Consider the following 27320-nt stretch of genomic DNA (forward strand, 5'->3'; position numbering starts at 1 on the left):
AACTGATTGTTTAGCTTCATGAGCAAAATAGACAGATGCAGAAACTGTTGTATGACAGTGATTAGTTAGTTATCACTAAGCTATTTTCAAAGGGTTTCTATTATAATGAATGGTTTTGCTTAGAGTGCAAGTCCACTCTCGATAGAACATGAAATCCAGGCAGCAGCTCAGCAGTCTAACCACATTCGGTTTTGCTACATCCACAAAAAAAGAAGCAATAAAGGAAAAAGGAAGGAAGGGAGGCTATAAAGGAAGAGAGAAAGACAAAGTGTCGAGGTGAAGTGGAGCTTGAAATTTCTGTTATGATATTCTATAAAAGGAACACAAAACCATTCTAATTACATGATTATGCACACGCTCAGCTGATACATGGCCGATCCAATGTCTTTAGAATTTGACCCATTTTTAAACAACTGACTAACATGAGAGGAAGACGGCTGGGATAAAGTTTAGTGGTGCTATGTTTACAATAAATGGATGGCTGTTGTGTCTGTGTATGTGAGCAAGAGGTAATCGTGCATGCCCTGTTGATGTTTTTGTGACACAGGAAGTGGTGATGTAACAGTATACAATCCCAGAGCTTTTTCGCACACTCACTGTCTCCCACTGTCTGTGTCTCCCACACTCTGATGTATTTGCCCCTCGGCCACAGTGATGTTCCAAGTCCCACAATCATCTGAGAGCAGTGGTTATGGTCGCGGTCTTTTAGCTCTCTGGTTGAGACAAACATACACGCAACGACATATTTAGCGAGCAAGAAGCTGTGCAGGCCCAGGGAATTTTAATCTCCTTAAATGCAAAAGTCCACACATGTGTCACTGACCCTGTTTTTGTAAGAATATTTTAAATCTTAGCCTCATAGGTTTTAAGTGTCAACTAAAGAAAAGTACCAATTGTGTAATCACTGGTTTTGTGTGTGTGCAGGCAGCACGGTGGCACGGTGGTTGGCACTGTTGCCGCACAGCAAAAAGGTCCTGAGTTCAATTCCACCATCAGGGGTCTTTCTGTGTGGAGTTTGTGTGGGTTCCTCCGGGTACTCCGGCTGTCTTTGGACAGCATTCCTCCCGCTGTCCAAAGACATGCAGCTTGTGGGTTAATTGGATAATCCAAATTGCCACTAGGTGTGAATGGCTTTCTGTCCCTGTGTGTTGGCCCTGCCACAGACTGGCGACCTGTCCAGGGTGTACCCCACCTCTCGCCCTATGACAGCTGGGTTAGGCTGACCCTGAAAAGGATAAGCGGAAGCGAATGGATGGATGGTTTTGTGTGCTTTTTTTCAAGAAAGATGCCTATTATGCAAAATCTTGATGCTATTTTTGAGTATCCAGTAAATCCAGATTACTTTAGCTGTTGGCTCACCTGATACCTTTCTATGAATTCAATCGTTTTTATTTGTTATTTAGCTAGACTAGCTGTTTAGCCTGTTGTGTCTGACTTAATCAATGTCATATCTTTTGTCACTGATGCCTTCTGGCTCGGTCCTGAAAGTCTGGGTCCCGCTCTCCCCACGTTTCACATGGAAGGGCAGACACATCCCAGAACAAACCAGCAAATATAAAGCTCTACACCTTGAAATAACAATCTTTTCTTAATTTTTTTAAAATAAAAGATGAAATCTCTGTGGCAGTTTCTTTGATCTTTTGTTCTGAGAAAGAGATTTACTATCCATGCTGTTTGATGCTAGCACAAGCTATATTTTGTGGAAATTAATACAAATGAAACAGTTGAATTTTAAATCAGTGGAAAAATGATCAGTGCTAGTCCGACTCTTTTCCCAGTTATTATTACTATTTTTTTTTCTTTCTTTTGGTTTACAAATGTTCAAAGGCCCATAAGGTCCGTTGAACACATTATAAATAATGTAAAATGTTATGGTATGCAAATATAATATTAAAAGGAACTTGTGTTTACTTTACAGGAACACCCAATAGAAATGGACTGGTACTTGTATAAAAAAATGGTAAATGGCCTGTATTTGTATAGCGCTTTTCTAGTCCCTAAGGACCCCAAAGCGCTTTACACAACCTGTCATCCACCCATTCACACACACATTCACACACTGTATAAAAAAGCAATTTAGACTACGATTCATGTTTAGCCATATATTTGTATAGCATTTAATTCCATGCACCTTAAATCCATAGCAAAATTAGAATCAACAATTAAAACAGCATGCATGTCTTTGGATTGCGGGAAGAAGCTGGAGTACCCAAAGAGAACCAACACAGGAATGCTGAAAACATGTAAATGCCACACAGAATGGCCTCGAGACCAAACCCAAAGCCTCCATGCTGCCATCTGAATATTCAGTGCCACTATCCCACAGAGACAGTCTTCATTTAATCTGGAAGCTACTGATCATACCTCATACCTCACAGCAGCATACAGTGTGTGTCCTGCATTTTAAGAAGCTGAAAGCAATCACACGCATCCTTACTCAGTCTTCATACAGTAACTTACCACCAAATTTTTATTGGATTGAAATTGCACAAATATGCTAATAAAGTGAAGGATTCCCCTCGTGTGTATGTATGAGTGTGTGTGCGAGGAGGGGGGCATCGCTTTGGTTTATCTTCCAGCCACACTATTTAAGCTCCTGCAAAGGGAGGGTGCAGGGTTACTGTGTGTGTGTGTGTGTGTGTGTGTGTGTGTGTGTGTGTGTGTGTGTGTGTGTGTGTGTGTGTGTGTGTATAGAGGGTAGAGGGAGTAGCTTTCAGTACCAAGGGGAAATGGTACTGTGATTTCAGACCAAATTAAGCCACATCAAACAGGCCAGATCAAAGAGTATACAGGCCTTACTGTCTGTGCCAGGCTGACATCACGACAGGATACCCCACCCCCCAGAAACACACAAAAACATCCACTTCCTCCTTCTTTCCTTCACTTTCATTTTTTCATTATACCCTCCATTTCCTCGAGTTTCTATTTTACACTGGCAGATTTCTCATATTTCACTGTTCCTGTAAAGACATTTTTGACCTCATGCTGATATAAATACACCCGCCAACCCCCGGCACGCACAATTTGCAAGCATTTAACAGGGTTATAGGTTAACCTGGATCAAGTATAATGTAATATGTGCTGGGGGTGTGTGATAGAGGAATCATCGAGTCTTAAGAAGTGCTAGGAGGATGGGGGAGTAGCATCCATTAAGACACCGTTTCAGCTTTGAATTGTGTTAACGATCTTGGCTGTTCTAGTCAGACCCTTTGATGCTGCCTGATGCCAGTGGCTGTCAAGTCTTCTCTATATGTGTGTGTGCGCATTTGTGTGTGTCTGTGTGTTGGATAGATGGATTAGATGGCTGCATGAGGAGGAGAGGGGGTTGATGATGAAGGACGGGGTGAAGCGGGGGTGAAAAAGGGATTGGGAGATGCAGAGTACCAATGGAGGAGAGAATGGAATTGGTGTGTGTGTGTGTACATGTTTAGATATCTTTGTGAGGACAGAAAAATGTCATGCTACTATACTTGTGGGGCCTAACAGTCACTTATGGGGACAAAATGCCGTCTGCACGAGTTTGAAGGCATTTTTCAGGCTCAAAATGCAGTTTTAGTATCAAGGTTACAATTAGGTTATGGTTAGGTTTAGGCTGAGGGTTAGGATTCAGATTAGGCATTCATTTTTGATGGCAAGGGTTAAGGTAAACAGCCAGCGAAAGCATTATGTCAATGAGATGTCCTCACTAAGATATGAAAACGTATGTGTGTGTGTCTGTATGGTTTTAACTTGAAAAATGTAGAGCTAAAGGACATCAAAGCATATGAAATGAAAAAGTCTGTAGTGAATTTACAACAAAGACACTTTTCTGTTATCAGAATATTTGTTTATTTTTAATTCATATTGAACATTATTGGTATCAATTTAAACACACGCATGCACAGAAACATATATAAGCAAAATGCAATGCAAAGTCTCAAAAGTACAACTTTTTTTATTCTTCAAAAGCAACTCTTCATGTTAGAATATTATTACTACATCATTATCTTCCCACCCCATATGGAAAAGAAATAGTAAAAACTTATATGTGATTACTCATGAAAGTGGCCACTTTCTCATTACTTTCATATATTGTTTTAGTAAGTATCCAAAACATACAAGTTTCATTATATAATTTTTCAAGGGCTCTTATATCTGTTTTCACTCTTGTATGCTTTTCATACAAGTTTCACACAAGACAGATACAAACTAAGATTTATATTAAATCTTTTCCATATGGGACTTCATGTATCTTTTTTCTTCTGGCATCCTTTTTAACACGTGTATTTTGGTTTGGTAACACATATATGCAGTAAACTTTTGTCATTAAATGATATTTTTCCATTTTAATGTGGATCCCTTTCTTTGTGTTGTCAGTGCTCCTATCCTGTGTGGGAGGACTTCAGCGCCAAGGCCACCAAGCTGCATTCCCAACTCCGGTATGCTCCACTGCACAACACACCACTGCACAGTCGACAGCTTTTGAATTATGAAAATATTAAGAGAATATTTAATGCCAGTTTCAAAACAAGACAGATTAAAGTCGAGAGAATTTGGGATTTTTTTTTTTACCTTCAGTATTTAGGCCTTTAGACTTCATTTAAAGGCATAGACTAAATATGAGAATGCAGTAGCCTGAAAAGTGGGCCTAATATAGGGCATTAAACCAGTTAATATGGGAGTGGATAACTGGGTGTTACAGTTTTAACACACTCTGAGATTTCTTGTAGGACAGTCCTAGCAAAAACTGTGGAAAGGTATATGAGTCCCACATCACAGACATGACTTTTCCACTTGCTTTTGTTCGCAACGCTGTTTCCTTCAAAATATTCACATTCTGTTTTTTCAGACATGCCCACTGTCGCATCCAAAAGATGAATCAGAAATGACAATGAATGAAATTAAAGTGTTCATCTATTTGATATTTTAGTTGTTAAAATGTTTTTATTAGTGAGAGGCCTTAGAGAAATCTTGTACCCTTTTCACTTAAATCTAAACCTCACTTAAAATGAGTTGAGGAAGTTAAGGCTTTAAAACTGACACAGCAGCAGGTATTGTTGGTACAGCTCCATTTTTATATACAGTTTTAAATATAGTCTATGTATAAATTCCATAATACCATAATATCCTAATATCATGTGAAGTCAGGCTGAAGTTTTGTCAAAATGCTTTTTTTCTGTCCATAGAACCACTGTGTTGGCTGCCGTGGCCTTCCTTGATGCCTTTCAGAAGGTGGCAGACATGGCTACCAACACCAGAGGTAGGATAACAACGTGTGTCTGCGGGTTTGTAAGAAAGAAACAGCGACTTGCTTAGAGAACTGTAGGCTCTGTGTCTTCTGTTGTTGCTTTTCTGAAATGCCCTCCACATTGCAGAACTATCAAGAGTATTATTATGTTGTTGAGATATTATCAACCAGCCTTCTAAAGAGCCATCTTACTCATGAAAGTGTTTCCAGTGTCCTCGAGGTAAACTTTGTCCCAAACTTCAAAACAAGTTTACTGCTGTTTACAGAGACAAAAACATGATGGAAGTACCTCAGAGAGGTCAATCAAATCTATTTTTGTAGCAGGATGCATTTTATCAGGCATCCCAATGCAATGGGAAACACCTTTTAAACACTGAGGCAACAGGGGACAAAAAATACGTGCATCAGGATTTTATTGCTGGGAAAGAAAAGAAATGGAAAGTATTGATTATTATTTTTATTCCATGGAGTCTTTTTGAGACACACAAAAATAGTCCTTCATTCTTTCTTGTCAAAGTACTGTAAGAGTTTTTGAGTTATTGAGAAAGTTCTCACAGAGGTAATGTTTGAACATCAGCAACCTGCAGAATAGTTACAGTCCCCAGTACTCCAACTACTGTACCGGAGGAATAACTAAGATTTTTTCCGTATTTTCATATTGGTCATGGTGAATACACATAAAAGCCAGCATCAAGCGTCAGCATCAGTAAACCAACATGTTAATGCTGATTGGTGAGTGAGTAAAGTGTGAGTAATGCCAAATGCAGGGTGCAGAAAAACAGACCAAAATGACTAAAACTCATATCTATAAATGAAAGTGATAAGTTGTTTTTGCGTCAAATGAATCAAGTCGGTCATGTAATAGGTGTGAAATCTTCATAATTCATGAATGACACAACAGTAAGCTCAGTGTGAAGTAGGAAGTAGCTCCAGAAGTATAGCCTCAGATTGTTTTTGTACCCAATGATTTTGGAAGGTGTAGCAAAAAAATTTATTTTAGGGTGAGAAATGCTTGTAAAGCTCACTGGGTGATTGTTGCTGACAGAGGTGCAGAATGATAGTGAAGTTCTCACTTTATGTAGCAAATAAACAGCTTGAATTGTGTGCAATGCGACTACTGCACTTTAAACTTTGTCTAATTGTCATTTTTGCTACAATTCCATGGATCATGTTTCCTAAGAAGAGCTTACAAAAAATGTGCACATTATACACAGCCGGTAAAACCTGTGGGTAATGTGCCAAACAATTGTAACTTTAAACAGCTGTTTGGTTGCTTTCTAGCAAGTTGATTCACATCTTAAATTCCTAAAATGCCCATGATTAATGTTGTTACATTTTTTTTTTCTGCATGGTACTCAGCCAAAAATTCAACTGAGTTTATAGACTTATGGGCTATGGATTGTTTTCTTGTGTGTTTGGCTTGACACTCTTGACACACTTGATATTCTGTGCGTAGGCTTAAAGCTTGGCACAAGTTTTAAGAGAGTGTGGGATGAGAGCTAAGAAGGTCAGACAAACATTCATCGCCCACCGGCAACCACGTGAATAGTACGGTACCACTGAGGAAAGTGAGGAAGATGACCGAGACCGTAATACAGGGAATTTCTCCATCCATGTAGCTTATTAGGTGCAGCTGCCAGACAGTGTATGTGGTGTGTGTCTGCAGCCCCAGGTGGGCTCCTATAGCAGAGGATACAGGAAGATCATGCTGCTTTTACAGGCCAGACAGGAAGTCACCATGCTTTGTCAGCTCATTATATGTGCCACACACACACACACACACACACACACACACACACGCTGAAATATAACATAAATGGTCCTGTCACAAAGATCCAGACTGTTCATCAGAGGCTCTTTCTACTTTCTATACTGATGAGTCATTCCTGTTAGAGTCCATTTGTCAGACTGCGATACAGATGCGTCTCTTTCTCAGTGTGTGATGTTCTATAATAGATTTGTTAAATGGATGCAGGCAGGAGACGGCACCAATAATGATGCTCTCTGTCTCCCTGCCACTTGCTATATCAATGTGCTACTTATTACAGTGTGTATGAATCAAGCCCAAAGGGTACTGATGATCCTGTGCTCTGCTCTAGTACTGACAGTCCCATTTGGAAGGCTGGATTGGGAATGTTTTCATTATGGCTGTCAAACAAATTTTAAGTGAACTGAAACGCTGCAAAATGTTATCAAGTGAAAAAAAAACAGGCTCCTATTATTCATGGAATATTTCTCAAAGTCTTGACAGCTAATGATTCATGTTATCGTTCACCATCTTGTGAAACTTGCCGTGAACTATTTTAGTTCTTAGAAACAGAAGAAAGAAAAGCCTTATGTGGCAGTTCATTTCGAAAACAAGTTGAAATTTTCATGCGACAGCGTGCAGGACTCCCTACCCAGACCAGCACAATGCGGCTGTTACATTTACAGCTTAATGAAGCCTCCAGTTGAGGACTTGTGAGATGTCAAACCAGGAACTCTCAAGATTTGTTCCTGGGTTTTTTTCTATTCAGATCAAATTTACTTTTGATTTTTCTGTGACTGGAGTTGTACACACAGTTGTTCACTGGCCGTTTCTGCCTGTAGTTGAAGGCTGATGTTTCAGAGACTCAGCAGCCTTATTTAATTAACAAAAGGGTTTTCTGCTGAGTCAGCACGATTTAAAAAGTTTTCTAATGATGAATTAGCCTTTAAATATTCCATCAGGGAACACGTTGTGCCGCTGAAACACACAACTCTGTACATTTTTCTACGCAGTCCCTCATAAAAGATTTCTGATTAATGATCAATTTATTCTCATCTTTCTTCCAAAAACAGGGACGTTTCAAAATGTCCCCAAACCCTTCACTGCTGCTGTACATGCCCCTCAGAGAAGGATCCCCAACTTATCTAACTAATGAAGCTGACATGTATTATTCAAAAGTATTTTATTATTTGTACTGACATGATATTTGATGTATGTTTCTCTCAAGATTAACCCTTTACAGACAAGTCATTTCTAGTGTTATTAGAGGATATTTTTATATACTTTTTATTTAATTTTACATTTTTTATGTTGAAAATCAAGTTCGGTCAAGGTGATCCACTATCAAGTGTCCACTATCGTTTGCGTTCAGTGTGTATAGCTAATGTTAGCATGCTAACACTAGAAGGGGATAGCTATCAGCTATCTGATATCTGTGTGCTACAGAGTCTGCTCACACTAGCATCTAGCTGAAACCTCTATGAGTAAATAATATGTCTGGACACAGTCTGCTGTTAATACCTGATAAACACAAATAACTAAAAAGTATGTGTTTTGGTAGATAGTCTATATTTTCTTTCTTATTAGGGGTTAGATGAGGATTTGGAGAGGAAGACTAACACAGAAATGTGTGCATCTGTAAATGCTAACAGGGTGGCTTTAAAACAAAGCCACGCTCTATTTTTATATGTAAGTGGGAAAAGTCACAAACGCCAGGTAATGAATTTTTCAGTCTCGATCTATGTTTTCTCCTGGGGTCATCTATATTCATTATTTTCTCCTAACAAAATTAAAAGTGGCCACATTAGGTAAGATAAACAGTTTTCTTAGTTTTTGTCATTGTGTGTGTGTGTGTGTGTGTGTGTGTGTGTGTGTGTGTGTGTGTGTGTGTGTGTGTGTGAGAAAGACATTTAACAAGTGGGTGAAATCCAGCAGTAGGAAGTGAACAATTATTTGTGAATTCCCTGGTGTGGGATGAATGGGAGTGCACTTTCAGATGTGCTCTCCACCCCTGTCTTATGGCCCAAACATTCACTTTCCGCAGCGCCCCTGAGGGAAAACTGTGTTTTACATGCGAGTGTGTTTGTGTGTGTGTTTATACAAAGAGATTAAGTGAAGGTTTTCCCAGCAAAACCTATTCCTTTTGTTGTTTTGGCTTTTGTTTAAGTTACAGAGTGGGCTTTTGTAGTTTTTTTTCTTAGTTCACTGGCAAACTCAAAACTTTGAGTGGGTAACATGGGCTCAAAGTTTTAATGCTGGAAAATATATAAAGATATTTTTCAGATGATGGAAATTATCTACAGTAACAGTTTCTACTGTCAATAAAATCTGTATAAAATTGTTGATATGCAGATTCACACCCGTTTGTTTGAATTCTTTTACTGATAATATCTGCCCACTTCTGTCACCACCCTCATATAAAGATGCAAATACAGCGATAATATTTCATGTTTCTTTTTGCAGCATGACATGAGAATTTGACGACTTGTAGAATATTTGTATTATATATTTGTTTATTTTATTTAACCTGTTGTTCTTGAAGAGATCTGGGCTGTGGCTGGAATATTCTATTTATATCATGTGTGGCAAACTTAATATTTTGTTCCATAGCGTTTATTACAGCCATTACAGCCACCTCTTTCATTTCCTGACAGAGGTGGCTGTAAATGAGACAGGATGTCATGATAATCGTAAGTCCCAAAAAAGCCTTTTGTGACTTGTCATCATGTATGAGATTTGTTGTTTTACTCATGTGTTTTATTCATGCAATATTGATGATGATGAAGATGATGATGTTAATGATGCTGAGGCATCTGTATCCACACACACCCTCCCTCATATCTGTCCTCTCTCTGCAATCACAGCAGTAAAACCTGGGTCAGTCCCAGGACTCTCACTATGCATATTTGGCACTGTGTGCAGCAATAAAGAGCCCTGTGTGTGTGTGTGTGTGTGTGTGTGTGTGTGTGTGTGTGTGTGTGTGTGTGTGTGTGTGTGTGTGTGTGTGTGTGTGTGTGTGTGACAGAGAGAGAAAGGGAAAAAGAGAGGAAGATGATTATCTGATGGTACAGAATGCCTGGTGGTTCTGTTGCCAGGCTCCCTGCCTGCACCCAGATACGTAATGAATATCATAAATCTTTTTAATGCACACCAACACTTGTGTGCACACAATCATGCATATGCCAAGAGCCAAATTTCTCTGTTATTCTTCCGACTTGTACAGTTGCAGTTGGTGGATAAATGAAGAGATTGTGATTTAGAATATATATGATTGGATTTAGAAATACAATATGCCCACAGAACGCAAAAAGTTTTGCACTCTTTATATAGAATATGAACAACAGTGTGTGCAAACAGCAATTTTCATTGTGTTTTTATTGAGCAGTAGCATGTGTCCTACCTCCTGCATATCCATCCAGCACTCGGGTGATACCCTCGCCTAAACCACATAGAATTATTCCAAAAGTGAGAACATGGTTAATGGAGTGTGAGAAAGGACACCTTCAAACAATGTCCTGATATCATCAACTTGTGTTCTGGGAATACAAACACACCGAGAAAATCCAAATAAGCTTACGGTTCTCCTGAAGTTTGTGCACTTTGATGTCTATTATATCGCTGTTCAGTGACTAAAGTCATCAGACAAACCTAAGCACTGTAAACTAGATGGAAACAGAAGAACCTCGGTTGCATGTGTTGGCTCTCAGTTGGTGTAAAACATCATCCAGTGTGGATTGAATGCATACAGTGGCATTACACTGGAACTTTATAGTTTCATGATTTTCTAAAATAAATACGAAAGGAGAAACAAAAGTCAGGTTTATCACAACTGCAGATGGTCGAGAGGAGAGAAAACATGCTGGAAAACTAATTTCTAATGTGTTTATCTGTGTCAGTAAATCCAGAGGAAGTGAGCTGGAGGTCAGGAAGTAATGAAGTTTATGGGAAATGTGGCCTTGATTTTCAGAAAGACTAGCACTATATACCAACAATATGACATGGAGGCTGCCAATTATCCTGGCTGTGGTCTTACATGTTTACAGTAATTTTAACAAGGTAAGGTTTTTAATTGGAGCAGGGTTTATTGGTGCTTAAAAAGTGCTACACAGCACATTTAAAAGGAGACAAAAAGAAGAAGAATGCATGTGCTGCAAATAAAGAATCTTAGATTCAAAGCACAGTGATGCAGTGTGAAGAAATGAAAGATAATTGGTTAAGGAAATGATAGAAACAGTAAAGGATTGTTCTGACCTCAGAGCAATGGAGTTATCACTGCATGAAAACACAGAGGTCCATGCTTGAGAGAGTCGAGTATAGAAAGCAATAAAGGCAGAGAATGGACAGAGGGCTGCTCTGGAGAAATGTGAGGCGGTCTTCAGTGACAGGCCTGTGCTGTCATTATAAATATGACCAAGCTCAGCTAAGACAGTGGCTGAACTTCAGCTTTACCCAGCACTGGTTTTATGTACGTGCGCATCACGTGCTGGGCACAGGCCACAAAGTGCCAGAGTGGCACCAAAACAATATCAGAGCCTGCTGGCGAGTGCAAGAGAACAGTTTTACATTTTGTTACACGGCTGCCATCTTTGAGCTCTGAATCCTGGACTCCATCACCCTCACAGTCTTTATTGTACTCGTGCAAAATCTTATCTTTTACTATAATCATTATTGTGTATATATTTCATATAAATACATACATGATATAACTTCTGTTATTCTTAAATATGGCAACATGTTGCCATTCAGCAATTAAAGATGACGACTTTCTCCAACACCCTTTACACACAATGTCTAACTATTCAGTGGTGCTCGTTTGTAAAGTAGGCTGCTGGAGATGGGCAGGTAAAAATCATATCATATTGTTTCCTTTGGCACCAATGCAGCTAAAATGTAAACATTACGTGAGGATATCTTAACAATAATTTACATGCAGATGCGATGTTACCACAGTAATTAATCAGGCATTTCATCTGCTAATGAGTAACTTTTACTGATATGGAGTCAATTTGTTGTTTTAAGTTGACTATTTACGTTTTTTGTTCTTTACTCTCCTGATGGGATTTACTGAGCTGACTGTCTAAAGAGTCATTCATGTGTGAGGGGGTGGAGATTCATATGTAAGAAACTGGCCTACTGAGACATTTTATTGCAGAAGCGCTATGAATGAAAAACTATGTGCTGCATAATAAAGGAACAGTGTTTATGTCTGTGGGTGTGTGTGGTGGTGGTGATGGTTTTATTGCGGGGGTTAATATTTTTTTATTAATCTCTTAGTAAAAGTATTCAGCACATTCTAGCTGGCAGGGTTCTCCATGCTGGCGTCAGTGACACTCCCTGTGTGTGGGGGGGAGACGTAACCTGCAGATGTGGGGCCACTTAAGTTAATACAGCTACTCAAACGCACACATGCAACTCAGCAAGAGCGGTTTCCCTTATTCAGCTTGGAGCATGGCACCTCCTCCAAGGACCACCTGCTGTTTAATACAAGTGCACAGAGATAAATCCTCTCCTCACACACACACACACACACACACACACTTTTACCTCTACATATGCAGTTCTGACATGCATATATATTAGCTCCTGGGCATGAGTGTAAACATATGTATATTATACCAGTCATGAGCACACAGACATACACAGTGGAAAGAGTATGTTAGTTGTACTCTGCGCTCCAGATACTTTTGATTTTTCATTTCAGTTGCTCGATATTTTTACATTTATAACTCCGGTGCGTGATGCATTCGTGTCTACCCATTTTCTGTCTCTGACTCTAACGTGGATCTACCCTCTCTCTTGAGCCAATCGCAGACAAGTGGGATCACATTTATGAGCTTGGTTGCCAGGCAACAAGGAGGGAGAAAGCAAGCGAGAGAGTGAGTGTGTGAGAAAAAGAGGGACGTGGTGGCAGAGAAAAAATAGCCATGTTGTTGCCAAGAGGAGAGGAGAAATCTGAGAAAGATGGTTTAATTGCCTTTCACAGACAGCATGCCATTCACGGTCAACTGGAGACGCACTGGAGCTGGAAGAGTTCATCATGCAACCAAAATGTTTGAAGCGAGATTTTGTCCTATACATAACCAGGTTAGCATCAGGTTAAGTCAGCTCTTGTCCTTACCTAAACCCCAGAGTGGTACTTAAAAACGGTGTGACATAAAAGCTAGGTGCAATTTAAGTTTGGCTAAATTAGGATAAATTAGTGCCATTGCTGGGATTTAAAGTATTACTGTGTAAAAGGCAGCATGTAGCTTCTTCATGAAGGCACGGCGAGTAAGGAATAAAAGGAGGAAGGTACAGAGAAATAACTGCAATACCTGGAGTTTCTAAAGACACGAGTTTTTACACACGCACAAACACAAAACTAAGCGGGCGTCTAACTAGCATAAAGGTAACATTTAGCTAATACACTTTCTGTTTAGTGTACGCAAACTGTGCAAAAGCGTACTTATCTAAAAGCACAACTTTAAATTTGTCTTGTTTTCCTTTGCTTACGAGGATAATCCTCACGTGTTATGCTAATGTGTATTTTGTATTTGACAAATTTGTGAGATTACCACATGGAGATAGTTTGATACCTTTGATTTATGGTCTCAAAAAAAAAAAAAAAAAAAGCTATGACACAACGTCACCAAACCTATGTGTTTTTTTAGAATTCAATGATTCGCTTTTACATTGTTATTTTGTAACATGCTATGTCAGCCCTGATCTTACTGTAGGTTTGTTAATGTGTATTGTGTATTTTGTTGTACAGTTATTTTATTTTCAACTTTAATTTATATATTTTATCTTATTCTTCCCAGTTAAATTTACCCTTCATTCTAATTTGTGTTGTACAGTTATTTCATTTTTAACCTTAATTTATATTTTATTCCTTCCTAGTTAAATTTACCCTTTTTAATTTTTCATATTTATTTCCTATCTTATTCATAGCCTTTTCCTTTTTTGTTTTCTTTAGGTCACGAGCAGTTGTCCAAGCATTTCACTACATATCGTACTGTGTATGACTGTGTACGTGACAAATAAAATTTGAATTTGAAATTTGAATTTATGAAATGCTGAACAGAACAAATTTTGGTTGTAGGTAGGGTAAGCCGTTTGCTAGATTGAGGGTCAGTTCATACATCCAAATAAGTGTCTAATTCTGTGCCTAACTACACCGAGATGTTGTAATGATAATTTCTTTCTTTCTTGTTTTCTTTCTTGCTTTCTTTCTTTCTTACCCTCCCCTCCCCCTCTCTCTAAGTAGGCCATGGCTGAGGGGTCTGTTGTTGTGGAGGGCAACAAAACAACATTATTGTTTTTAATTAAGCCTCGGCCACTGTGAATCTATTTCCCTCCCTGCAGCCCCTCCATCGCTCTTCTCTCCCTCCTCACTTAATCCAAATATTGCGTTCCTCCTCACGTTTTCTCTTTTTCCCCCCTTTGCCATCTCTTTCTTCACAACATGTTTCTCCTATCAAATTTTTGTGTTTCTCACAATTCCTGTTCCTCGATTGGCCTTTTCCTTCCCTCCATCGCTCTGTCTGTCTCTGGCAGCTCTCTGTGGACATTTCCTCATGTCACAGTGCAGTATTGTCCCAGAGGTCAACAACACAGGACATGCTCTATTGGACACACAAACACACACACACACACACTGAGACACACATGCAATGTCCTCGCTCAGTAAGCATGGGAAGCTGAGCTCAGTGAGTCTCACTGCTCCAGGGGCCAATCCTGTTTAATCAGTAAAGAGGCTGGGCGGAGGAGCAGTGTGAGTGTGCTTATGTATCTTTGTGTTTTAGGAGTTTTGTCAGGAACAATTTGAAGCACAAGGTTTTCTTTTACATTTACATGCTTCTATTTTCACTTTTAGCATTTAATAACTTTTTTACTAAGTTTCTCAAAATACTGATGCAACTCTTGCAGCAGTTAGAGAAAAGCTAGTATAATGGTGTGTACATGTGTTTGCTGACAGCTATGTGAGAGTTAGGTGTTAATCCTCAGCATTAACGACCATCAGCCAGGCGTGATAACTGGTGTGGCTGGTGCTGGCTCAGCTGCATGCGCGCGCGCACACACTCTCTCACACACACACACACACACACACACACACACACACACACACACACTCAGATGGCTTTCTTTCTATAAACCCTAATGTAATGATCAGAATTACATGTCCAATCTCGACCTGTTATGATCTTAAAGGGATTCTCCCTGATTTTAGCATCACTCATAGTCTGATACAAAGTGAATGTTGCTGTGCAATATGTATTACATGTTGAACAACTTCTTTGTGTTCTGTAATGTTAGGAGGAAGGACTTTATATCTGTGGAATGTTAAACATGCAGCAATCGTTCTATCTTTCACTACAAGAGTTACCAATAAAATTGTGATTTTCTGGGACATAAAATACAAACCCAGATCAGCTTTGCGTCTCCATACTTCCTGCAAACGTCTGGACTGCTGTCAGTGCTGCTTCAATTCTTTTCACTTGCACACCTGCAATTTCACACTATACCTTCTGCAACTAGCAAATTTCAAATTGAGAAACTGGCTTGACTTTTGAGTAGTAATGAAATCTGTATTCAACATTAAATACTTTAGTACAGTTAAACAATTCAATTGATTTTATTTCTGTTCAATGAATCTGCTTTTCTTTACATTATTTTATTTGTCATGTGAGTAACATCTCGTGCCATAATGTTCCCTCATAATGGACGCAGTACCTGTACAGATGCAGGGATATCTACGCCGACTCCTCTCCCATTCATATTTTTTGCATCCCCTTCATCCCCTCTCTCTCTCAGGTCTGCAGCTAGCCCAATGATTGTGTTGCCATGGCAACAGTGGCACACAGATGCCAGTGTGTTATCTTTTGGGGAAAAATCGAACCCCTTATTCTTCTGCATGTTTTCTTTTTATTTTATGAGCAAATGTATTAAAAAAGAACAATAAAAGTAGAAAAAGAAAATAATATGAAGGAGTTATGGCTCGAGGCTCCATGTATAACATGCCATCACTCACTCCCACTTACTGTGACAGTCATGGACCATCATTCTTTTGTTTGTCTCATGTTCTCAGAGCCAGTTCTATACATTATTTTGCTCCTTGGGGGATCAATAATGTGCAGAACAGCAGACGTGCATACATGATGCTCAGACTACATTACCCACAATGCTATATTTAGATCACTGCAGTGCATGACTCAGCAGAGACAAGCCTAACTCTGGTTGTGATGGCATAGCTCTGACTGGTGATTCCACGGTGTCATATGTGCATTTATTATTCATAAATTATAACCATATCTTAGATCCTGTCCTTTGAGGCAATTTAATTAGCTTCAAAGGACATTTCATGGCATGTAAATATAACACACTTTATCCTTTAACTTTTGCTTTACATAATGGAAAACTACTATCTGATGTTATGAAACCCAATGCATAGAAAAGCATAAAATAATAAATGATTTTTATGTTCCTCTTCACATGTGTTTTGGTTTTTCAGGGACAAAGTCAAGAATTAATCAAAAGTTTGCCAAACATTTATAATGATAACAACAGTTAATATGCAATTATAGGCAGTTGCCACACAACTGCACAGCAACCTTTATATTCACGTGTAATTTTTTTGTTTTGTGAGAGAATGTGTTCACTGCATACCAATTAACTCTAAGCACTTCTCCCTGTTGTAAGCCCTGTGTGTCCTCGGCGTGCAAACCAACATGCCAGGAAACCACACTGAGCAGTTTTGTGGAAAATTTGTGAGTTTATCTAAAAATGTGTTTTAAGAGAAAGCAGCCAAAATGGCACAAACACAAACACTGACGCTAAAAGAAAATATGATTTATTTAAGAGTACCAGCAAGTAGCCTTGAAGGATGTTGGTCTTGCACAACTTCCAGATTTGACCTCCTGACCTTATTTGGAAGGAAAATTTCTTGCACTCCATAAAGCATCTCTTGTAAAGAACATGTAACAACAGATTGCAGTATTTAACATGTAGAAGTTCTGGTTTATCCCAGTTTTTTGTAATTCACCAGATTACTAAAATATGTGCATTATTCTTGGGAATAACACATTTTATTGTTTCATTTAGTGACTTTAGACCATATATATATATATACTGTAGCAATATCAGAGTGGCATCAACTTTATTACGGCCAGTTTGTTTTCAAAAATGTTAAAATGTTCCTTTAAAAATACATCACATCACTGAGATAAATATAGAGTGCAGTCCCTTGTTTCAGGGCCATTTTTGGAAATTTTCTGTGTTAAAATTGTAAAAGACAGAAAGGCAGATTAGCTCACCCCACTGGCAACAAATTTCTGTTATTATAAGGGAAAAAACATAACTCTGGACTGGATCCCATGACTCAGTCAAATGCTATTTTAACAATGTATGGATTAGAATACTTGACAGTGACTTCAAGTATGTGGAGAGCACTGTAGTGTTAACCCTCTGTTCTTTGTGTGTGCTCCTTTTTGAACTTTTGTAAATGCGTTGTGAGAAGTTTGAAGAGCAGTGGCCACAGAAATGTTCAGCTGGCCATTTCAATGCATGATACAGGAGAATGCACATATGCACAGACAGCAACAGGGTGAATTTGTGACGGAGATAAGCTTTCCCTTGAACCCAATACTGAGTGGCTTTCTAAGTATTTGCCAGAGCAGTGAGAGCACTTTAAGATCATGTGTCATGTAGCCTCAAGAGGTTAGGAACTGCAGACAGCTTAGAAAACCAGCCACTCAACAGCCGGTGCTGAGGGAAGCACCTCCGCCTACTCTGGCATCAGACAACAGCTTTGTTTAAACTGTTCTTACCAGTGGGTGAGGTGTTCCGATCTGGATTCAGAGTTTTCCTTGTGAAAACCATGTGCTGTAGGATTGATACTCCACCTAAACTGAAACTCAGGTTTGAACATTTACGGTAACAGTAAAAGATATCAGATCAATATCAGGTTGTTAAGATGCACAAATGTACTTTCCATTGATTTTCCTTTTTATTGATCCTAATTAGGTGTCATGTTTCTGTATTCGAGTAAAGTGAATGTGAAACAGCAGTGCTACTGCGTGATTATGTTCTGTTTTTCCCTGACAAGGGACAGGATGGTTTCCAGTGAGGTCATCAACCTTGTAGGTGGAAGGGATCCAAGGTTTTGTGTATAACCGAGTGGGATGGCTGTTTGAATAAACCCGACCACAGACCTGATTTATAGTATTTTTCTGTATGCCAAGTTTTTATTAATGCTGACTTAATGTTGAGGACATTCTTATTTTTCTACATAAGCTATTTAAAGAGTTACATACGTGCATTATGTGTAGTCAAGGATGTAAATGAACTTATCATACAAATAAATAATGCTTAATTATTAGCTTAATTGTTATATTTTATATATTAGTACTCTATATACAGAAAGGATTAATTAACACCAGAGCAAGACTGCATCATTTGGCACTGTGCTGAAATAAAGTGCCTAATCCAGTGTTTCTCAAACTCTTTACATCGTTCCCCACATGGCGGGAAGAAATATTTTCACGCCCCATCTAAACAAAACAATGACAGAAAGGCCTAGCTGCAGCTTTATTTAGATCATAAACTCATTCACAATCAATCCTTCAGTAGTTTTTGTTTTAAACAAACAACTTTCATTTCAAACAACTATTTGTAACTTTTGTCACTAGACTGCTTCATTAGTCTGCACCACTTCTTCAAAAAAGCAACAAGTTAAACAGAATGTGAACATTGGAAAAATACATTTCAGTCTTAGTTTTATTTAAAAAAAAAAAAGAAATCCAGAAACTTGTGAACAGAGGTGAAAAATATATATTTATTGAGAGTTTAATACTAATTACTCTTAGTGGCTGCAGTGAGCCTGTTTTTGACTGCAGAGCTGTGGTGGGGCGTGGTCTGTGGCGCGGCCGTCGGGTAGGCGGACGCACCTAAACGGCATCCCCATTCATGCCTCGGCGGCTTAAAGCAGAATGAATCAGGTCCTGTTGTTGTTGATGATGTGTGTAGGCTGTAGCCGAAAAGCTGCACCCGCATGTGTATGTCAACTGCCGCAATAAAGAAGTGTACTGAAAAGTGCGGACATGTGCCTAATCAAACAACTTGTTTTTATGGAAATTGTTTAGACGGATATCAAAGAGAAAATCAGCAGAAGACTTGATGATTATTTTTTTTCCCTCTGAATAATTTATCAGGCTTTTTTGCTGTTTAACCTCACTCCATTTAGGAATGTATCAAATCTAATAATGTGCAACTTAACTCAAAGGTGAAAGGCACACGCAGTCACTTTGCTTCCTTCGTCTTTTTGCTGTGTTGGTCTGAAAAGTGAATCGAGTGTCGAAGTGCAGTCTCAATATTCAACTTCATCCATCCATTTGCTTAGCTTCTTATTCATTTTAGGGTTGCAGCTTGCCCAGCTTTTAATCAAGAGGCGGGGTCCACCCTGGAGAGGTCGCCATCACATGTACTGCATACTGTTTATTCAAATACAGAATAATAGCTAAAGCATTCTAGCACACTAGCTAAAAAAGCACCAAGCTTATTCACATCTTCAGTGATATTTCACTTCTGAAAAAATATTAAATTTTTCTACATCTGTGAGAAGAAGGAACCCATGGAGCAGTTCAGATGCTAGAAGGAAGGTCATGGAGGGTATGCTTAAAGCCTGTATTACTTTGAACTTTGCTTTTCTCTTCTTACTGATTGGTAGAGACAGCAGAAAGCCTTTTAAGTTGCATTTTCTTCTTCTTTTCTCGTTGCATTTTTTTCCACTGATTATTGTGTAATGTAGGTTCAAGCTAGCTAACTTGGCCAGTTTCCCTTTCTCTGTTGGTATTTTTAGCATCAGAAACTGTCCTTTGGCAGCATCCCCCCATTTCTGTGTAAAAAAGGCCTATACCCTGTCTGGAGGCCTTTAGTTCAACCCTGTCTTTGTCTCTGGGGAGCGAGTGTGTATCTGTATTTTAGTTCGTATGCTCATGTGTGTCCTTGTGGATATGTGTGTAAGAGAGATTTAAAGCCTCTGTAATCAAAGCCAGAGAATGTGCATGCTTTCCCAGGCCCAGCTGACTCCTCTCTAAACCATTGCACCAGTACACTGGTCTACTGTGCCCTGCATTTTATTGGGTCCAAGGTTGTGGGCTGCGAATTACTGTATACATTTGTGCATGTCTGTTTGTTGAGTAAGGAAGTTGGACTTCCTCTGTGATCATGAAGTGAGCTCTTTGATGCTAAGGTTCTTTGCCAAGTAGTGTCTAATCCTGGAGCAGGGTTGCTTTCTTGCAGGCTGTTCTGAACTCAGGTCAGTTTTTCAAGTTCTCAGGGTCAGTTAATGGAACTTAATTATGCTTCATATTTGACATTTTTTTTCGCATAGAAAGGAGATCAAATGGCAGGGATGGAAACAGATAAAAGAAACTGCAGTTTCAGGTGATGCATGTTAATATATTTCTTTGATAGAAGGGAATTAATGTGCAGCTGGACTACACAGAAATCGCCTATTATTTTGTTTACTTGCTTCTGCACATTCAAACCTGTGTTTTGACCTGTCACGTTGTTTGAATGTGTATTCCCACATGTTAGGAAGCAAGAACTCTGAAAGAGGGGGTTTAATGTGTATTACTGAAAAATTTAGAGGAAGACTAAGACAGAGAGCTGAGATATAGAGATGGAAAAATGTAACCTTTTATTTCTGCAGCAATAATGCACATAGACACATGAGCTGTCTCCTATTCCTTTTAAGCTAAGCTTCTGGCTCTAACCTGTGACCTGTCTTTGTTGAACACAGATGCACTTTGGCTTTGACTTTTATTTATGGCACAGTACATTACTCCCCAGCTGTAGCTGCATTTCTGCAGTTGTGATGCCCTTAAGATTAGTGACATGGATAGCTTTTTCAGCGTATGCATTTCATGCTCCAAGGCAACTATTTTTTGAAGTATAAGTTGATAAACTCTATATGGTTCAACAACTATCCATCCAGGGACAGACAACCATTCACACTCACATTCACTCGCACATTCACACCTAGTGACAATTTGGATTATCCAATTAACCTATCCCCACAAGCTGCATGTCTTTGGACGGTGGGAGGAAGCCGGAGTACCCGGAGAGAACCCCCGCAAACACGGGGAGAACATGCAAACTCCAAACAGAAAGACCCCGGCCTGATGGTGGAATTGAACTCAGGACCTTCTTGCTGTGAGGCAACAGTGCTAACCACCGTGCCACCGTGGTTCAACAACTAGATAAGAAAAACCAAAAAGGTACAAATCACATGTACATTTTGTATCTGAACTCTTACATTACACAGTTTGTCTACAGCCTCCACGATCTCGTCGCATGTTAGAAACTGCTGCATTTGTCATTTTTCCTGGCACCACCAGTCATCAGTACGGTTTGCACAGTTTCGCCACTGATGATGGGAGAAGTGACTTTTATTCCATAAATTCCATCTACGTAATGCAGAAGAGTTGCTTGTGTTGCCAGGGGTTCGTCAATCAAGTAGGTCAGCCACTATCACAGGCAGACTGCCATACCCTATTTCATTTTTCAAAATTAACAACAGCATGACTGATGCAGGACATGTGGAAAGCGCTTAATTATAGATCACATACAGAAAAAGGTGAATGTGCTAATTATAGTAAAGGCTATTTGAGTGCATAAGGCATTAATTCTACCTAATCAGGCCTGAATAAGCTAAATTCATCAGAACTGTGTTGACATGTGAGTTTTTTTGTTTTTGTTTTTTTTTTTTGCTTTTTCTGTGAAACAGAACAACAACAGTTAATCCCAGCTGACTGGACAATTAGTGCTCTTACTCATTTCGGGACATAAAACCAAGTTAATAGAAATTCCTTGAACAGAAAAGGAGCTCTGCGGCCATCGCTTCATGATGATTTCTTAATCTCGTGCAACTGGGGAGGACAATGACTGCTGTAAAAATCAGCTAGACTCAAGCAGAACATTGATTGCTTGGGTTCGTCTCAGCTGACACTCATCTGGGTCCTGATTGATGCGTCTCTGGGGACGGCGTCTGATAAGCAGCTGCAGCATTAAACTGCACCCGGTTTGAGCATGATACCGTTTCTAAAACTGTTTTTTTTATTTTGTTAACATTTGATAATCTGTATTTATTAATACTTTTAAAACCAAACTACTATAGCAAAAAGACACCAAAAAATGAGCAGTTTACAGTTTAACACATCAGCCATGAACCATTTAAATGAAAACAAACACAAAAATGAAACAATAAAAAATTATAAAAATAAATGAGGCAGGAAAGACTCTGTGGGGAAAAAGTATGTCTTGAAAAAGATTTAGAAGAGAGTATTGATCTTATTTTCTCAGACTGTTCATTTTATAACTTAAGAGGTTAGACAGCAAATATCGTCAAGGAACAGATAAAAGATCTTCGCTCAGGAGACACAGTCTTCCACTAGGCTCATTAAGGAAATTAAAAGTTCGGATGTAAAACACAAAGGAAATAAAACATTTGTTGGAAATCATTAATAAGTAACCAGTCAACAGATATAAGGAAACTAAGCTAATGTCTGAGTTTGTGCATCAGTTCATCAGCGATCGCCTATCTTAGTCTTCCGTCATCATAGCTATTGCAGTTAGGGTGGAAAGATGTGTTTTGACAGGAAGTGACCTTGTCATGACCTTCTGACTGATGTCATAAATCCAGAGTGGGTCAGAGGTCAAAGCTAGAATGTACGTGTCACAGTTTCTGTCAAGTCAAAACATTTCTGACTGACAGCACGACTTGCAGTTCCAGGCTGAGCTTGACTTTATCTGACACGTAATTTGAGTTTGACCAAACCACGTGGAGCTTGAATCAGGTAACAATGCTCATAAGCTGGGCACTTTAATTACTTATTAAATATCCAGTCTTACAAATTGAAATCATGTCATAACATGACAGAAGGGCTGTCCCAAGGGGCACCTCCAGAATTTTTTCATAAGGATGGCCATATGGGGGCCAGTAAAAGTACTGGAGTGGCACATCCCGGGGGTGACGACGGGAAATCGTGAGGGACATACAAAGAGACACTATACGAATGACAAAGATTGTATATGCAGGAATAAATAAGAACTTTATGTTTCAACTCGTTGGCAGTTGTTTTCCTCTGTCTTGTGCTCACATTTATTAAAATCATTACCATATTAAACAGTCTTGCCAAGGGGGACCACTGGGGGGGAAATGAAGTGAAGAAAAAGAGACCTCTATCTCTGTGTGGCGAGCAGGACCTTCTACAGTGAACCAATACCATCCTTAAAATTAACATTTTATTTACACAATTAATAAAAGTAACTCATTCAATGATTTTCTGCTGCTTATCCAGTTCAGGTTTCACGGTGGGGCTGGAAACTATCTCAGCTGTCACCGGACATGAGCCGGGATACACTCTGGAAAGGTCACCAGTCTGTCACAGGGCTAACACATAGAGACAACTCATTCACACTCACATTCACACCTATGGCCAATTTAGAATCGCCAGTTAACCTAGTTATGTCTTTGTGGGAGGAAGCCAGAGTACCCAGTGACCACCCACGCAGGCACATGGAGAACTTGCTAATTTCACACAGAAAGACAACAGATTCAAACCCAGGGTCCTCTCGTTGTGAGGTAATCATACCATGCAAGCATGTTGTTGGTGTAGTATCCTATCACATAAATGCTAATGTGTCCTTATTTGAATCAGACTGCGGCGTAACAAAAAGATGAGGTCAAATTTTGGATAGATGATGGGATCCCAATCTTGGTGTAAGGGTAAACAGATTCATATTCTACCATCATTGTGTCTTTTGTCATTTCTCCCTCTGCTTTCTTCTCTTTCACCACAGCGCCAGCTGCTCATGGCTGCCCTTTCCTGAGTTTGCTTCTGTTAGAGATTTTTATCTTGTTAAAAGGGTTTTTTATTCTTTCCCACTGTTGCCAAGTAGTTGCTCATAGAGGGTGTTTAATGTTTGGGTTTCTCTATAAACAGTGTTGGGAAGGTTACTTTTAAAATGTATTCCACCACAGATTACAAAATACATGCCCCAAAATGTAGTTTGTAACATATTCCATTAAGTTACTCAATTTGAGTAATGTATTCTGAATACTTTGGATTACTAATTATATTGTCATGCTTTTTAACAACATAAATCGCTGTGTACTGCACTATTGCTGTGTGATTTATTACTATTACTGAAGGCTACTTGCCATCGAGCTAACATTGTTAGCTGGCGTTAGCTGAGGTTAGTTCATAGACTTTCAGAACTGCACATGGTTATTTGCAGCTAGCAGGTTGTTAATACTATCCATCAAGTCTACGAGCCTATGAACTAACCTCAGGTAACCCTAGCTAACAATGTTAGCTCGGAGGGAAGTATCCTTCAGTAATAGCAATAGTACATCAAAGATACTGAAGTTGCACATAACCCAGGTAGTTGCCACAACTAAAACAAGGTAGTTGCAGCAGGCTAACATTAGTTTTTAAAAAAGAACTTGTTTCCAGATGTTTCTTTAGGTTGCAGGTGGAGTCTTTTGACGCTGAGAGCAGCTTGATTGGTGGCAAACAGAGTTTGCACTACACTGTTAGATTTCACCCATCCCTTTCTTCTTTAAATGTGAAGTGGTGTCAGAATTTCCAAGTAAGAAATGCATTCCTGCCCGATAGAGAGGGGATAGCCTAACATATGAAACAGGAAAAGACTGTATTCTAATGATCACCTTTTTAAATGGTAACTGTAACGGAAAACAGTTACTCATATTTAGTATTTAAAATAAGGAACACTGGCACATAAAGCACCTTGATGCACTTGCTGTGATTTGGCTGTTAATGGTACTGAATAAAGAGAAACTTGAAGCAACCCCAGAAAATAAAACACCCAAAGCAGCTTGATGTATGCAGAGTTAAATGTGTTTTAAAGTTTTTTATGGCCACATAAAGATAAAAAACACGGAGAGCAGTCATTAAGACATTTCAAGATCTTTGTACGGCTTGTTGACTTGTTCCCAAAGGAGCTCAGCAGAAGTAACAGCTTAAATCACTGAACTACTGTATTTCAAACATGTGAGACATTTCTTTGTTTCTACTGAAGTGCTTGGCTCTAATTCTTGTGACCTTAACTGCTCCTGCCTTTGATCTACACAAAAAGCACAGGTAAACACAGCCACTGTGACTTCATTTAAAATTGATCCACTGGCTGTAAAAACACGCAGTTATAGTGTCGTGATACTGTGCAACATTAGCTGAGTGTGTGAAGTGGATATAGTTGGTTTCCATCATATTTACGCGTTCCCAACAAACCACCACATTATTATCTATGTTAATAATATGGGGCAGGGATAGCTCAGTAGGGTAGAGTGGTGACCCCATGATCGGAAGGTTGAGGGTTCAAATCCATTCAACGGCTACCCTGAGGTACTCCTGCTTCACTGAGTGAATGGATTAAATGCATTCACTCAGTGAAGAACATCATCACATCTTCATGTTATTGACCAGTAAGGCAAATGAGCCTTAACACCGTTACCACCAGTGTTCTTCTCAGTCAGGATCTTTCCAAACCACGGCCTCTTGTGGTTTATTGCTTAAGTATAATGTTTCATGCTGTAATGCATTCCTTCAGCATGCTGTATTGGAGATTTGCGGCACAGGATTTACACTGGAACATAATGTAGATGCTGTTGTCTCAGAGGTGGTTTGTTTTGGCCAGGGCTGTCTAGTTGTCTGGAAAGCACAATCTCTGTCTTGGTTTCATGGTGAGAGGAGAATCTAGGCCTCATGAATAATTCTGCTTTATCAGCCGGTGCTACTACTGCAGACTCTCTTCCCATCTTCCTCTCTTTAATCTGTCTCCATCTATCTTTGTCTCCTCCTTCCTTTCTGCCTTTGAGTTTATCTCTTTCACCTCTCCCTCTTATTGTTGCTGTGTCACTGAAGAGATGCTGCTGTCAGGGGAACAGATGGGCGGATGCTGCAGACGTCTGTAACCCTGGCAACCACAGCCTCACCTGCTCTAGCATTAACCCTGCCTCTGTGTTTTGCCACCTGAGACACAAACGCATCGTCATCCTGCACATTCCTTTTCGTCTGTATATCACCTATTGCATTGCTTTTTTATTGTCTTTCTTCTTCAGTCCTTGTTGTCATATTTATGTGTTTATGTGTTTCATCTTCATGTGTGGCTGACCCTTTGAGCTAAGTCAGGGTTACTGACAGTGTCTTTGGATGTGCAATCTGCTAATGGACTGTGGCCTTTAGTGGATTTACAGCATAACTAACAACACTTGGCCGGGTTAAATTTAACAGACTATAAGTGTGTCAGCTTTCCTCGCTTTACACGTCTTATTATGTCTTTTTATTCCCTTATCATTAAGGGAATAAAAAGTTAGGAAATAATTATAAAAACTGCAATGATCTCTAATCAAATACAACCTTTCTCTCAGATTACATTATGTGGAATGTGAACTAAATGGGGTTTTTTTTCTCATTCTGACTGGTTTTCATTTGTACAACCTAGCTAAGGTTAAGGGATTGCGTATAGTTTATGAGAGTCCCTAAAAGTTTCAGTGATGCAGTTGCCTTTTTAAGTGTTTTCAAACCAAACGGCTCACATAATAGATGATGTATTAGTGAATGGGAGCAGCAGGCAGTTGTTTGTTTTGGATGTGGGCTGCTTGTGACTAAATGTGGAGGATTCGTTCTTCATTAAAGTACCAGAAGCAGCTAAAAAGTCTTTAGCTGCTTGTGTAATATTTGACAGTCTGCGTCTCTTAATAGCAGAGCCAGAAAACAAAGTCTGCAATGTTGAAACATATTATCATATTGCAGGTATGCGTGGCATAATTACTGGTGCCAGCTGGTGCGTTTCCGAAACTGCTGGACTAGACTCAGATAAAAATGAATGTTTGGTCCAAATGTGTCCCACATCTGCAGGTTTCTTGTGGGCAACATTTGGTCTTTACTGATGGTACTGACTCAGAGTGAGTCTGGCTGCCTCAGCCCAGTGACAGGTCTACCATATATGGGCTGGTGTGTCTTGGGCCACATCTGGCCAGCACACCAGTTACCAAACCTATAACTGAGCCTTTATTCCCAAAAGCAGCCCAGATTAGGCTCAACTTTATCTGCTATCTGGAAGCCAGATAATAAAGACAACAAGCTGTGTATTATGTTACACAGCATGTCCAGCCTTGAAGTAAATGGCCTTAAACTGGAGAAGTCAGCTCACGGTCCTATCAGGACAGGGCAGAAATTGTAAAGCTGCAGTGGCCTCAGACTCACAAAAACCAAAAACAAGAAAGCGTGAGCTGATGAGCTATTAAGGAACTTTGATGGTATGCTCAGAATATGATATGGC

The 27320-nt window shown here is 39.4% G+C and overlaps 1 protein-coding gene across 2 annotated transcripts in view; it reads left to right on the forward strand.

Annotated features, from left to right (window-relative positions):
- LOC113026716 (protein MTSS 2-like) overlaps positions 1–27320 on the forward strand; it is a 79866-nt gene that overhangs the window by 16530 nt on the left and 36016 nt on the right. For both annotated transcript variants that reach the window (XM_026175814.2, XM_026175839.2), the window contains exons 2-3: positions 4357–4418; positions 5166–5239. In XM_026175814.2, the coding sequence (XP_026031599.1) occupies positions 4357–4418; positions 5166–5239 (136 nt within the window). The remainder of the gene's footprint in view (positions 1–4356; positions 4419–5165; positions 5240–27320) is intronic.

The sequence above is a fragment of the Astatotilapia calliptera genome, chromosome 1 (assembly GCF_964374335.1).
Source record: "Astatotilapia calliptera chromosome 1, fAstCal68.1, whole genome shotgun sequence".
In the NCBI taxonomy this organism is placed as follows: Eukaryota; Metazoa; Chordata; class Actinopteri; order Cichliformes; family Cichlidae; genus Astatotilapia; species Astatotilapia calliptera.